This window comes from Rana temporaria, chromosome 2 (assembly GCF_905171775.1).
Source record: "Rana temporaria chromosome 2, aRanTem1.1, whole genome shotgun sequence".
Lineage (NCBI taxonomy): Eukaryota > Metazoa > Chordata > Amphibia > Anura > Ranidae > Rana > Rana temporaria.
Window position 1 is genome coordinate 372353434 of NC_053490.1, and position 13695 is coordinate 372367128.

A 13695-nucleotide genomic window follows, 5' to 3' on the forward strand; every position below is an offset into this window, starting at 1 on the left:
GCGCTCAAATTCGCTTATTGCGATTTTTTTTCCACCAAAACTATGTAGAAGAATACGTATCGGTCTAAACTGAGGAAAAAAAATGTTTTGTTTTTTTTAAATTATGATATTTATTAAATCAAAAAGTAAAAGATATTGTGTTTTTTTCAAAATTGTCGCTCTTCTTTTGTTTATAGCGCAAAAAAATACAAACCGCAGAGATGATCAAGTACCACCAAAAGAAAGCTCTATTTGTTGGGGGAAAAGGGCGACAGCGCTGAAAACTAAAAATTGGTCTGGACAGGAAAGGGGGTGAAAATGCCCTGTATGGAAGTGGTTAAGGGGGAAAATATTCTGGGGCTGAAGTGGTTAAAGAAAGATTTTTTTTTTCTTACCATATCCTTGTATGTAACGAGTAATATTTAATAAATGAATAAAATAAAAAATTATTTGAAAAAAAATAAATAAAAAATAAATGATATAGATATCTATCTATCTATATAAAAAAAATCCAATTTTTTTATTTTTTTTAAATATTACTTTATATCTATCTAGATATAGATACATCTATATCTATATAGATAGATGTTCTAAGTTATTGCTGTTAATGATTGTGTGTTTAGCTTTGTGACAGTTCCCAACCACGTAAATATCAACTAGGATTAGCAGGAATATTTTCTTATTCACAAACACTGTTCAAAGCTTTCCTGTTAAATTTGAAGAAAAGTGAATCCATCATTTGCACCTTGATATAGTTTAGTATACAATAGACAATTATGAATATAAAGCACTTTCGCACACAATGTAAAGACGTTATGATTTTTCAGTCAGGCAGTGCCTTAGACGTCCTAGTTGGGGTCCTACAGGCAGAGGGAAGTAGCTCGATCTGCGCATGCTCTTTCCTTTCCTGCTCGGCTGCCGAGAAAGCTGCAAAGGTGAGCGACTACCGGCGTAATTGGAATCCGTTGTGTTTCTCAGCCATCCGTTCCCCGTACAGGTCGGGTGCCCTCGCGTATTGTAGAAGGGCTTTAGAAGAACCAGAGGCGCTAAATATTGTGCGTCTTTGAGTAGGAAGAGGTGCTTAGTGAGCCCAGTGGTGGGGCTCGGGCGTCTGGTGCGGCCTACTCGTTGCTGTGTCCACAGGCGGCTCCCAGTCCTTGCTGGCTTCATTGTACCCTATGTGTTCAGCTCCACTGCTACAACTTCATCCTCCGCCGAGTGGAGTTGCAGAAGGAATGTGTGTAGTCTGTAGTAGGGGGGTATGGAGCGCACAGAGAGCAGCTCTCCCAGGAAGTAGTGATCTTATATCAGGCTTTAGACAGCATAAGAGTGAAAACCTTGTGTTAGATATGCTGGGAATGGGAAGCACATCCTTCAATTTCATTGCTGGTTAAAGTGACCTTATCTACTTCATGCATAAGATCCTGATAAGTGTTATTAAATTGTAACTGAAGTCCAAAACTTTTTTTTCTTTTCTAGAAAGACAACACCTGTAAAAAAAAAAAAATGTATTGCTGTTTTTCTCTTTGAGGGATTCATCCTGTCGTTGTCCCGTCTTTGACACAGATTTACATCAGAACCAGAATTGAGAAGAAATCCTCTATTGGTTCTGGTGACTGCCAGGGATTTCCCTCACTTCCTGTATTGATTATGGGGCAGGGAGTAAAGGGTAGTATCCCCAATGGGAGAGCAAAAATACCGGACAGATTATAAGGCTTCATGTACACAGGATGTTGTTCGACCTCTCCTGTACGATTTAACTTGACGGCTAGAAACTGGTGTCTAAAAATGGCCATTTAGCTGCGTTTTACATGCCGCGTTTGCGTCTATAAGCGTGTGTGTTTTTTTTTTTTTTGGGGTTAAAATGAAAAACGTCTAAACGCCAGTTACTGCATTTAGCCGCTGAAATACCTCTAAAGACAGCTTCTGAACGTGTTTATTTTTTTGGGGACTTGCAGCAAAAGCCCCTAAACTCAACTGCATATAAACGACCCTGTGTATATGTACTGATAAGATAACATGGAGGAGAGTTCAAGAGGAAGTAAACCCTGATGGGGTTTACTTCCTCCGTCTCCCTGCAAAGGTAAAGCATAATAGCCCATTGTGTGACACTTACCTGCAGTAGAAGCCCGTGATGTCTGTGTCTTTCTCCATGGCAGTGAGCGTCCATCTTCACCCGTCTTCTTCCGGGGGCTGCGAACTCCAGCTCTTTGACTGTCCGGAGTCGCGCGATGTCACTTGCACGCGGGAGCTGCCTCTAACGGCATGACCCCAGCTTGATACGGCACAGTGTGCCCTTCCAAGACGGCGCATACGCAGAAGGCGTCGCTCGGAAATTGCAAATATCTTTGAAACCGCGTAGGTCTCGGATATTGCAAGCACCTACAGGTAAGCCTTAGTCTCCATTCACATCTAGGCGACAAAACGCTGGACGCTTGTGCCGCTTGAGGGGGAAATTCCCATTGCTGTCTATGGAGATGGTTCACATCTCATAAGACGCCTGTTGCCTGAAAAAAAGTCCCGGACCCTTTTTTTCAGGCGACATTGGCGTTCGCCCATTGACAGCAATGGGAAGAATTTGGAAAAAAAAAAAGATACACTATCCGCGGCAAAATATGCGGCGTTGCTTGTTGCGGAGATGTGAATGGAGCCTGAATCTAGGCTTACCTGTAGGTGTAACTTCTGCCAGAGGGTTTACAACCACTTTATGGAGCAGTTGAAAAATAAATGCCCAACTGCTCCTAAATGTCCGTTTACCAGTAGCAGTGTACATGAGGCCTAAGGCTTCCTGTATACTGCTGCTGGTAAACAGACGTTTAGGAGCAGTTGGGTGTTTTTTTTTTTCCTCCTTCCAGCTGCCCCATAGCTCTCCTCCTGTTATCCTATTTGTATGTGTACACTGAGTCGTTTTATAGTTGTTTTTAGGCTCCATGTATAAAAGTTGTTTTTACAACTGCTTCTAAATGATTAAACTTGACAGATAGTAACCCACGTTTAAAACGTCAGTTTTTGCCGTGTTTACATGCTGCGTTTTGCGTTTAGAAGCTTTTTCCAAAAATGTCTAAACAAAACTCCTATAAACGAAACGTGGGTTGGCATGTAAAAACGTGGATATCTTCTGCGTCTGAACCCATTTTTTTGCTTTCAAAGAAACGCTGTTAAACGCAACTGCCTAAAAATGGCAATAAACGACTGAACGTGGTTACATAGGATAACATTGAATAAGTTGAAAAAAGCGTCCAACTGCCTCTGAACATACGTTTAGCAGCGTCCCGTGTACATGGGGCCTTTTAGAAGCATTTTTTGGAAAGCAAAAAAAGCGTTCAGGATGGATGTTCAGAGGCATTTGAAACGACCAACGTCTGTAACAGCTTGTCAACGTGGTAACTCGCATTTTTAGCCGTATTTTTGTTTTACAGGCGTTTTTTCAGTTTTTGACTATTAAAATAAAAAACCCTTAACTTAACAAAACAAGCGTTTTTAAATGTCGCTTTCTATCTGTCAAGTTAAATCGTTCAGGAAAGGTTGTAAATGTCTGTATACATTAGGCCTCACACTGTCCAAAGCTGCTATTGCTTTAACCCTTTCCTACCCACCCTGGCGTTCTTGTAAAAGTTCTGGATGTTGGGGTGCAGGAAAGATCAGTCAATCAAATTACAGGCTGTCACTTGATTGGGCGCTGGTCCCACCAGCATCCAATTATATTAGCAGAGACCAAGAACTGTCTTTTTTACCGCTCGACCTCTGCTGGGAGTGAACGCTCGGCTCAGAAATACTGGCTGCTTAGTGAAGAATACGTGTGTCGTGTGAGTGGTTTTAAAGGCAGAAAGTAAAAAGCACCCGCTTATACTTACCAGCGTCCCATCTCTATCCAGCGATGTGCACAAATTCCTCAGCTGCCCAGGACTCTTCCTTCTGATTGGCTGAGACACAGCAGCAGCGCCATTGTCTAACTGACTGGCAGGAGCCAATCGGGTGAGAAGGCGGGGCTGAACCAGTGCTCCGTGTCTGAATGGACACATGGAGCTGCAGCTTGGTTTGGGTGCCCCATAGCAAGCTGCTTGCTGTGTAGAGGCCAGGAGCACAGAAGAGGGACCTGAGAAGAGGAGGATCTGGGCTGCTATAACATGTTTTATCAGGGTTGCTCGGGTATTGGTTTCTGTGCCAATACTAAGCATTTGTATGAGTATCAATACTTGTGCAAATGCTTAGTATTGGCATCAATACTCGTGCAAATGCACCAATACTTAAAACCGATACCTGCTGGTGGTTTTAGCTGTCAGCGGTATTCTCCCGCTGGCAACTGAAATATACACAGAAGAATACAACAATTATCGGTTAAGGAGCGGGTCCACTGCATCCTTGACAACACATTCTGTTCACCTTTGACAGATAAATGTAAACAAAACTAGAGACAGCTGCCGCTAGTCACCAGTGGTGCAGGAGCATTCGTAGATGGTAAGGTGCACACTGCCAAATCGAATGGATGGGCGACTAGGCCCCTGGATCTCTTCAGGGGACTTGGCAAGGTATGGAGCCAGGGAGACATGAAGTAGAGACTGCTCACAGGCCTGAGGAGTCCTGCACAGACAGAGGGGGCATCAGATGCTGGCAGAAGTGTTCCTCAAATACACACAATGAGGACAGCCAGAAAAAAAGCTGTTGGACACAGGATATCTATAATCCAAACTGGGAGGAAGCTGACTCGTCCAGAACTACAGATCATGTAGTCCTGGACCAAGTAGGCATCCTCCCAGTTTGGGTTATAGTTATCCTGTGTAACAGCTTTCTTGTTTTTTGGTTGCTTGTTTTCAGTGCCCCCATTACTGTATCTTTTGCGGAGCGCTAGCGCCAGCATCTGACGTCCCTTCTGAGTCTGCATGTCATTTGGGTCTTTCCAGCTGTTACCAGCTCCGTCCCTTGTCAAGACCCCTCAGGAGATCCAGAGGCTGAGCCAGCCATCCCATTCGACCTGGCAGTGTGGACCTTACCATCTATGAGATCTAGAACACTCCTGCTCATTTCCACCTTTATTTGCTCCGAGCACCTATTGTTGCCATGTATACAACTATGACCATGATGACGATTCTTTAACAATAAATTGTTTATCTACTTTGGGTTTATCCTTGTTTCGACCACTTTAAAACAGCGCTCCCCCCTCCATTTGTGTTTAAGTCCATTCTCATTGGTCTTATGAATTGCAACATCAGCCACTGTTATATGGAATGCAGGAGGAGGGGGACATGAGATGGAAGAGTAGGATGACAGCATGGTCCTCTCTAGATGTGGGGCCAGCAGTGCTGAGTGTTGGGAGTGCTGTGTTTCTTCCCACCAGCACAAGATTCTTCAATATTGATCTAATCTCCATAGACTTTATTTTAATTTTTTTTTAATGCTGCCATGTCAATTGGAGGGCATATCTTTCAGGGTAAATCTGTCCGGTCTGTTTTCTTAAAAAAAAAAACAAGTTGCCCATCATTCCAACATTTTAATTGACTTACCTGAAGTATATATGTGGATAAGGGCTTTTAAATCCCTGTATCTGCATACTTTTGGATGTGTTCACCATCTGCACCCCGCACGGGCGATCCCTCCATGTGACAGCAGGCAGGGGGGTCTTTTGCCCACACCTGCTGTCACAATTTGAAACCAGCATAGCGCTCCTCCCATGTGGCAGTGTCATTCATTCAGTTTCCTTTGAATGGGTAGACAAGTACAATCGGCCATTGCGGCTGAGAGCTTGTAGTTCTCAGTGATCTGCCAGGGCGCAGGTGAGTGCTCTGTTAGTTTATTGATCTTCCTCCTCTCAGGTAACTGCCTCCTCATATAAGAGGTACAGCTATCCGAGAGTCTGCAGGAGCTTGAGGTTTAACCTGCAGTCTGGTGAACGTGATACAATGCTGTCTTTAAAATTAAAAAAAAAATTTACCCTGCAAAAAAAGGTGCAACTTGTTTTTCAAAGGTGAACTTACCCTTTAACGTATTGATGTCAGCGCCTTGACAGCAGGAAACCAGCATTTAAAGAGATGATGGCCCACATATCTCTTGTGATTGGTTTACTGTAAATGAGAATACATGTGTACTTATTTTCATATTTATGCAGTGCTAATATTTTAAGACCCTTTCAGAAGTTTGATTTTTCTGTGTTCTCTCTCTTTAGATGTTGATGCCCAAGAAAAACCGTATTGCCATCTACGAGCTCCTGTTTAAGGAGGGCGTTATGGTGGCCAAGAAGGATGTGCATATGCCAAAGCATCCAGAGTTGGCAGACAAGAATGTACCTAACCTCCATGTCATGAAGGCTATGCAGGTAAACGTGGGGGAAATCTTAGAACATGTGTAAACCTTTTGTGTTGGTCATAGTTGTCAAGCTTGCGTGGGAAGTTAGACCTTGCACGTTTGTAATTCTGCTAAAAGCGATCAGTAATATTGGGAATGATTTAAAAAATTTTTTTTTTTCTTTGTGTAGTTATTAAATGTAGATTTTTTTTTTTTTTCTGGTAGTCTTTGAAGTCTCGAGGATATGTGAAGGAGCAGTTTGCTTGGCGTCACTTTTACTGGTACTTGACAAATGAAGGCATCCAGTACTTGCGGGATTTCCTACACCTTCCTCCAGAGATTGTTCCTGCAACTCTAAGAAGGAGTCGTCCTGAGACAGGCAGACCACGACCTAAAGGTAATTGATTGCCAGTTGGCCTGCTAATGTAGGAAAAATGGGTACAATGCATGCCCTGGGAAATGCAAGGTTTGAGCAGCAGGGTCTTTGGTGAGTTTCAACCTATACTGTGATACTCAGTCCTAGGGTCATGAAACGAATTATAGTGTATCTAGACCAAGAACATAAATTTAATATTGCAGCTTACCAGTCATAAGATTATGGCCATATTTTTTTTGTCTTTATTTAATGATCTTGCCAAGAGGCTTTCTGACCCAGGGTGACTACACTTAACAGAGTTCCAAATGTGGCACTGTAGGGGGGGGGGGGGAGGCAGCGAAGCGGTGCTTCCACCTTTGTGGATCTCTGCTTTCATTCCCCCCCCCTTTTTTTTTTTTTTTTTTCTTTTTTTTACGGGTGTTTTTGAATTCTGTCCAATATTGCTCATCAAGTTGTAGGTCTGGCGAGGTCCACTTATAAGTTGGGCCTGTGAGAATCTTGGTCGTGATGCAGCACAAAAGTCAGAAATAAAAGTAGAGGTTTGTAAAGGCTTTTTCAATGGGGTTACACCTGTCAGATTAGCGAGCGTTCCAAATTCTCTGTGAATAACAAGACGTCATTTTTGATGCACTTTAAACTCAATGGAAATGCGTGTCTGTGTACATTGTCAGGTGGTTACCACTTTGCTATTTCAATTTGCTTTGTATGTCAATGCAGGTTGACCTAGTGTGTGTGTGTGTGTGTGTGTGTGTGTGTGTGTGTGTTTCTTATGAATTGGGCATTTACTTTCTGTTAAAGATGATGGTTGCACGTTTCTTACCACTGATTTTCTTTTTAGGTCTAGAGGGTGAACGTCCTGCTCGCTTGTCCCGTGGTGAGACAGACAGAGATACCTACAGACGCAGTGCTGCTCCACGTAAGTGTGTGGCTAAGTCCACCTTTTGCAACATGTTCTACCTGTATTTGGGGTGCGACGTAAGCAAAAGCACACCCCCCACAATAGTAGTCTACCCATAATGTAACTTTTTTTGTTGTAACGGTACAGCCGTGGCCTCACGTTTTGAGAATGTGAAAATTAATAATTGTCAAAATTCGCTGCCTGAGTTTTGTCAATTTGCATATACTTCAGAATGTTATGAAGAGTAATCGGTTGAATTGCAAAGTCCCTCTTTGCTATGAAACATTTCCACTGCATTCGTGAAGAGGGTTTCAGGGCACCCGAGAGTCCAGCAAGCACCAGGATCGCCTCCTTGAGTTGATATAGCTGTGGGATTGTGGCACCACCAGTGCAGAGCTTGCTCAGAAATGGCGGCAGGCGTGAGTGCATCTGCACGCACAGTGAGGTGGAGGATGGCCTGGCGTCAAGGGCAGCAAAAAAGCCACATTGGTGATAAACTAATATTCTGTAAAAGGTACAGGGATTGGACTGCTGAAAACTGAGGGGTGGGTAAAGTCATTTTCTCTGAATCCCCCTTTCCGTTTGGGGCATCCAAAAAAAAAACAGTTTGAAGAAAAGATGAGTGCTACCTTCAGTCCTGTGTTCTGCCAACAGTAAAGCATCCCAAGTCTATTTTTGGGATTGTTTCTCAACCAAGGGAGTGGGCTCACAGCAATGAATAAAGAATAGTTCAAAAAATATCCTCTGAGAGCAACTTCTCTCAACCATCCAAGAACAGTTTGGTGAGGAACAATGCCTTTTCCAGCATGATGTAGCACCTTTCCATAAGGCACTGGTCATAACTAAGTGGCTTGAGGAACAAAATATTCAAATTTTAAGTCCATGGCCAAGAAAGTCCCCAGACCTTAATCCTATTGAGAATTTGGTCAATCCTCAAGAGGCGGGTGAACAAAAACCTCCACAAATTCTGATAAACTCCCAAGCTTTGATTATACAAGAATGGGCTGCCATCGGTCAGGATGTGGCCCAGAAGTTGGAAGTCTGCCGGGGGGAATTGCAGAGATTGTGAAAAAGATGGGTCAACACTGCAAATATTGACTCTTTGCATAAACGTAATGTAATTGTCAATATAAGCCTTTGACACTTATGAAATATTTGTAATTATACTTCAGTATACCATAGTAACATCTGACAAAGATCTAAAAACACTGAGACTGACTTTGAAAATTAATATTTGTGCCATTCTCAAAACTTTTGTCCATGGCTGTATGTGTGGGTAAAAGAATTGCATAAACTACATATTTATTACATCCATTCAGTGCATGCAAATTTCCTCTTTTTTTTTTTTTTTTTTAATCACTTTAAAAACACTGAAAATACAGAAATGTGCTGGATTCTGAGCTGCCAAGCTGAGTTCACAACTGTGCCACTTTCTGCACAGGAAATCCCAAACAGCTCTTCTTGGAGTTCTCTGCTGGCACCTTTACATCTTCATAATATGTAGATGTTATTAGAAGCATTGTCAGTTCAGTGCAATAACCTAATGCAGGCCTAATACATGGGTTGAATTTCTTTTGAAAATCAGAAATTTGATTCAATGGTGCCAACATTTGATTTTGAAATGCGACCAACCAAGATTTCAATTTCACCCCCATGTTGCTACAGAAACTTTTTGTGGCTGGGAATCTGCTTTTATTTTGGGGGAATTAGATTTTCTTGCTTTCATGCACGTTTCTTGTTCAATTATATTTCTCGCACAATTGGCCCATCATTGATTAGAAAATCCGTGCATTTTTCAGCAACTTTCCAACATGCCTGTTCACTCAATTTTGATGGCCGCACGAACATCAGCCACTAATGGTGCAAAATTTGAATACAAATTCTTGAGAATTGATTTTACTGGATTTCTTCTGTGAGATCAGGCATTGGCTTTTTGCCCATACCTAAATAAAAAGTGGAGTTGTTAAAATTGGCCCTGTTCCTAATCTCTAATTTTCTTTGTTACAGCTGGTTCTGACAAAAAGGCTGAGGCTGGTGCTGGAGCCGCTACAGAATTCCAGTTTGTAAGTAAACTATTCATCAACAAATCGACCATGGCCTTGTGTAATTTACCTCCCTGTTTTTCTAATTATTCAATTTTTACTTTTGTTTAGAGAGGAGGATTTGGACGTGGTCGTGGACAGCAGCCCCCCCAGTGATGCACATAAAATTTCATTTGTGAATAAATTTTTGACACCACTTACTTTGGCACTTCTTTTTTTTTTTTTTTTGTAATTGCTGTTTTGGAGTACAAATGCATAATCTTTTTATAATTATGAAAAATGTAAGGTAAAAGCTTGGAAACCTCAGTTCGTAAAATGGATAGAAAAATGGCTAAAAGACCCTATTCAGAGTAGTGATTCATGCTCTGGTTTAAAGGGTCACTAAAGGAATTTTTTTTTTTTAGCTAAATAGCTTCCTTTACCTTGCTGCAGTCCTGGTTTCATGTGCTCATTGTTCGTTTTTGCTTTCATGTTGCTGTAAATCCTCTCTGTTCTGGACACTTCCTGGTTGCCTTTTTCCTGATAACCACAGTACTGGGAGATTTCTCACGGTGGTCACTAATCAAGGAGCTGTGTGTAAAACGAAACTGGATTGGTGCTGAGGAGTTTTAGACAAAGTATCACTGCTCTCTATTGGCTGACTGCCCTCTAGTGGCTCTCTGTACATCAGAGAACCAGCAAACAACAGCAAAAACGAAACTACACTGCAGGCACATTATATGATTGTTTTTTTATCTATTTTTAATCATTTTTAAAAGGAATCAGTTAACTATTATGTCTCTATGCCCTGTAAACAGTCATTTCAGCTAAACATTTTTTTTCCTTTAGTGACCCTTTAAGGTTATTAGTGGTGTTTCCCAAGGTTCAGTGTTGGGACTCTTTTTGGGCAAAAAATATTTGATTTGCTTTCCAGGCTCCTTTTGGGGAAAAAATTGCACCCATAATCGGTGGATCATGCCCTTCTGGCTGTCCACAAGCTGCAAGGCTTGTGAGTAAACTATGAGGCTGCTCATCAGTAACCTCCACAGTGCATTTGGAACGACCATCCCATTGGCCACAAAGGCTCACGGTAATTGTAGTAGTTCAAGTCACAGGAAACTGGTATGAATGACGGGGTCGTGTGGGCAGAGCTTCTTTGCAGAAGATGCAGTGGAATAACATCCTTTGCGTTGAGGTTGGCTTGTAAGTTGGAGACATCCTGATTGTTTATATATACTGTGGCAGGTCAGCCCTGCTGTGCGAAACTATGTACCCGTACGTTGTTCTGTGTGCTAGATGCTGTGGACGCGCGCCAGCTGCACAGCGAGGGAGCTGATGCGCGGGTTCCGGCGGCTGCGATTTCCGCTGGCCACCCACGATCGCTCCTCAGAGGCAAAACTGGGTCCAGTGTAAAAGCATATCGCCCCTGTTCTGACAAGAGTTCAGTGAGATCATTTGGTGATTAGGAACAGCGATCTCTCTACTCCCAGTCAGTCCACTTCCCACCACAGTTAAAAACACCTCCCTAGGACACACTTAACCCCTTCTCTGCCAGTGTTTATACAGTGATCAGTGGGTATCTTTAGCTCTGATCACTAATGATGTCACTGGTCCCAAAAGTGTCTGTTCTGTTCCGCTAAAAGTCGCTTATGACCACCATTACTAGTGAAAAAAAGTGCCGTGTGTATATATATATATGTGTGTGTGTGTGTGTGTGTGTGTGTATGTATGTGTGTGTGTGTGTGTGTGTGTGTGTGTGTGTATATATATATATATATATATATATATATATATATATATATATATACATATACATAAAATATTCCATGGACTCGAGATGCCTCTCAGCAAATAGCTTGGGATATCTACTTTTTATAATGGGGTCATTTGGGGGGGGGGGGGGGGGGGGTTTTGGATTGTCCTGGCATTTTATGCACAACATTTAGAAGCTTATGTTGCACATCACCCACCCTTCTAACCACTTGACGAAAAAGCCCTTTCTGACACTGTTAGTTTACATAAAAACTTTTTTTTTTTTTGCAAGAAAGTTAAGTTGAACCCCCAAACATTATATATATTTTTTTTTTTAAAGCAAAGGCCCTACAGATTAAAATGGTGGGTGTTGCAATTTTTTTTCAAACACATTTTTTGATGAAATAAAAATGACGATCTTAGGCCGAGTACATGGATACCAAACACGACATACTTTAAAATTGCGCACAAACGCGCAGTGGCGACAAACTACATACATTTTTAAAAGCCTTTACAGGTTACCACATTAGATTTACAGAGGAGGTCTACTGCTAAAATGACTGCCCTCGATCTGCCCTTCGCTGTGATACCTCGCATGCATGGTGCAATTGCTGTTTACATGTGACTCCAGACCGACGCTTGCGTTCGCCTTTGCGCAAGAGCAGGGGGGGACAGGGATGCTTTTTTTTTTTTTTTTTTTTTTTTTAAATATATATATATTTCGCGCTTTTTATTTTATTTAACTGTTCCTTCCGTTTTATTTATTTTTTACCATTTTTGTTATCTCAGTGAATGTAAATATCCCTTATGATAGCAATAGTTAGTGACAGGTACTTTTTTTTTTCTCTTCAATTGGGTCTATTAGATCTTTCCTCTGCCCTTAAAGCATCTGACCACACCAAGATCGGTGTGATAAAATGCTTTCCCAATGGCGCTGTTTATATCCGGGGGGGGGGGGGCATTCCCTCCCACTGAATGTAAAAGCAGTCTAGAGGCTAATTAGCTGCTAGGACTGCTTTTACATGAAAGCCGACCGCTGGCTGAAAAGAGTGATACCAAGATGATGCCTAAACCCGCAGGCATCATTCTGGTATAACCATTCAAATCCAGCAATATACCAGTACGTTGATGGTTCTTGTTGGACATGTATTGTAACCTTTTTTTTTTTTTCATGCAGCCTGTGTTGGCTGAACGAAAAAAAAGATTGATCGGTGGGTATGCCCACCATTAGAATACCTCCCTTCATCCACCCACTTCTAATGATGGGCATACATGCACCATTTATATATGCCGAAGCATGGGGGCATCCTCCCGCAAAAAAGTTATGCCGCGTTACACATGGTCGGACTTTTCTATGCCGTGTACACATGGTCAGACTTTTCCACGGGAAAGCCTCCGTAGGAATGTCAACCGTATGTACGCGGCATTAGGAGCAAAATCGCTCCTCCGCCCCTAATGCCCCCATGCTTCGGCATATATGCTCTTTTTTTTTTTAACTGTGGTGGTGAAATCACCTCCTGCAGCGTTGGGAGTCGCGGTTTTATATATCGTGGGAGCAAACGCTGTTGCTGTCACGCTAAATAAATCTGCGCTGCAACTGAATGGCGTACCTGCTAAGCAAATGATGGTTAACATTAAAACAAAGTAACATTACAGTATAACAGTAAGATCATACCTGCAAAGCAAATACCAAAAAATAAAACATTTAACGCAACCTGTGCCTAAAATATATATGCCGAAGCATGGGGGCATCCTCCCGCAAAAAAGTTATGCCGCGTACACACGGTCAGACTTTTTCACGGGCAAGCCTCCGTAGGAATGTCAACCGTATGTACGCGGCATTAGGAGCAAAATCGCTCCTCCGCCCCTAATGCCTCCATGCTTCGGCATATATGCTCTTTGTTTTTTTTTAACTGGTGGTGAAATCGCCTCCTACAGCACTGGAGTCACAGGCTTTATATATCGTGGGAGCAAACGCTGTTGCGGTCAAGATAAATAAGTCCGCACAACAGCTGAATGCCGTACCTGAAAACAGTAAAGTAAATTACATACCTGAAAAGCAAGCATGAAAAAACATAAAAAAAAAAATTCAGAATAGAATACAGTAAAAAAGAGCAGAACAATAGAGAGGGAGAGAACAATAAAACGACAACTATTTTTGTTTTTTTTATTTTATATTTTTGTTTTTATTTTTTACTTTTTTAAACACTTTTTTTTTTTGTAACTTCAACTTTTCGGTTCCAGGTTTGGGTCTCTCAAAATGCGATGGCATCTTGGGAGACCATGTGTTAGTGTGCCTAGCCTGTGAAATGTTTCACCCTACGCTAATAATTAACTTGTGTGTGGAAGTGTCCAAAACATTCACCAACACAAAGACCAGGATCGGCAGG

At 42.0% G+C, this 13695-nt stretch overlaps 1 protein-coding gene across 1 annotated transcript; it reads left to right on the forward strand.

The window, feature by feature from the left end:
* Positions 1–807: 807 nt before the first annotated feature.
* On the forward strand, positions 808–9774 carry LOC120927249 (40S ribosomal protein S10). Its single transcript, XM_040337802.1, has 6 exons — positions 808–914; positions 6140–6289; positions 6484–6655; positions 7473–7550; positions 9540–9595; positions 9686–9774. The coding sequence occupies exons 2-6, from the start codon at positions 6140–6142 to the stop codon at positions 9728–9730; spliced, it is 501 nt and encodes a 166-aa protein (XP_040193736.1). The 5' UTR covers positions 808–914; the 3' UTR covers positions 9731–9774.
* Positions 9775–13695: the final 3921 nt, after the last annotated feature.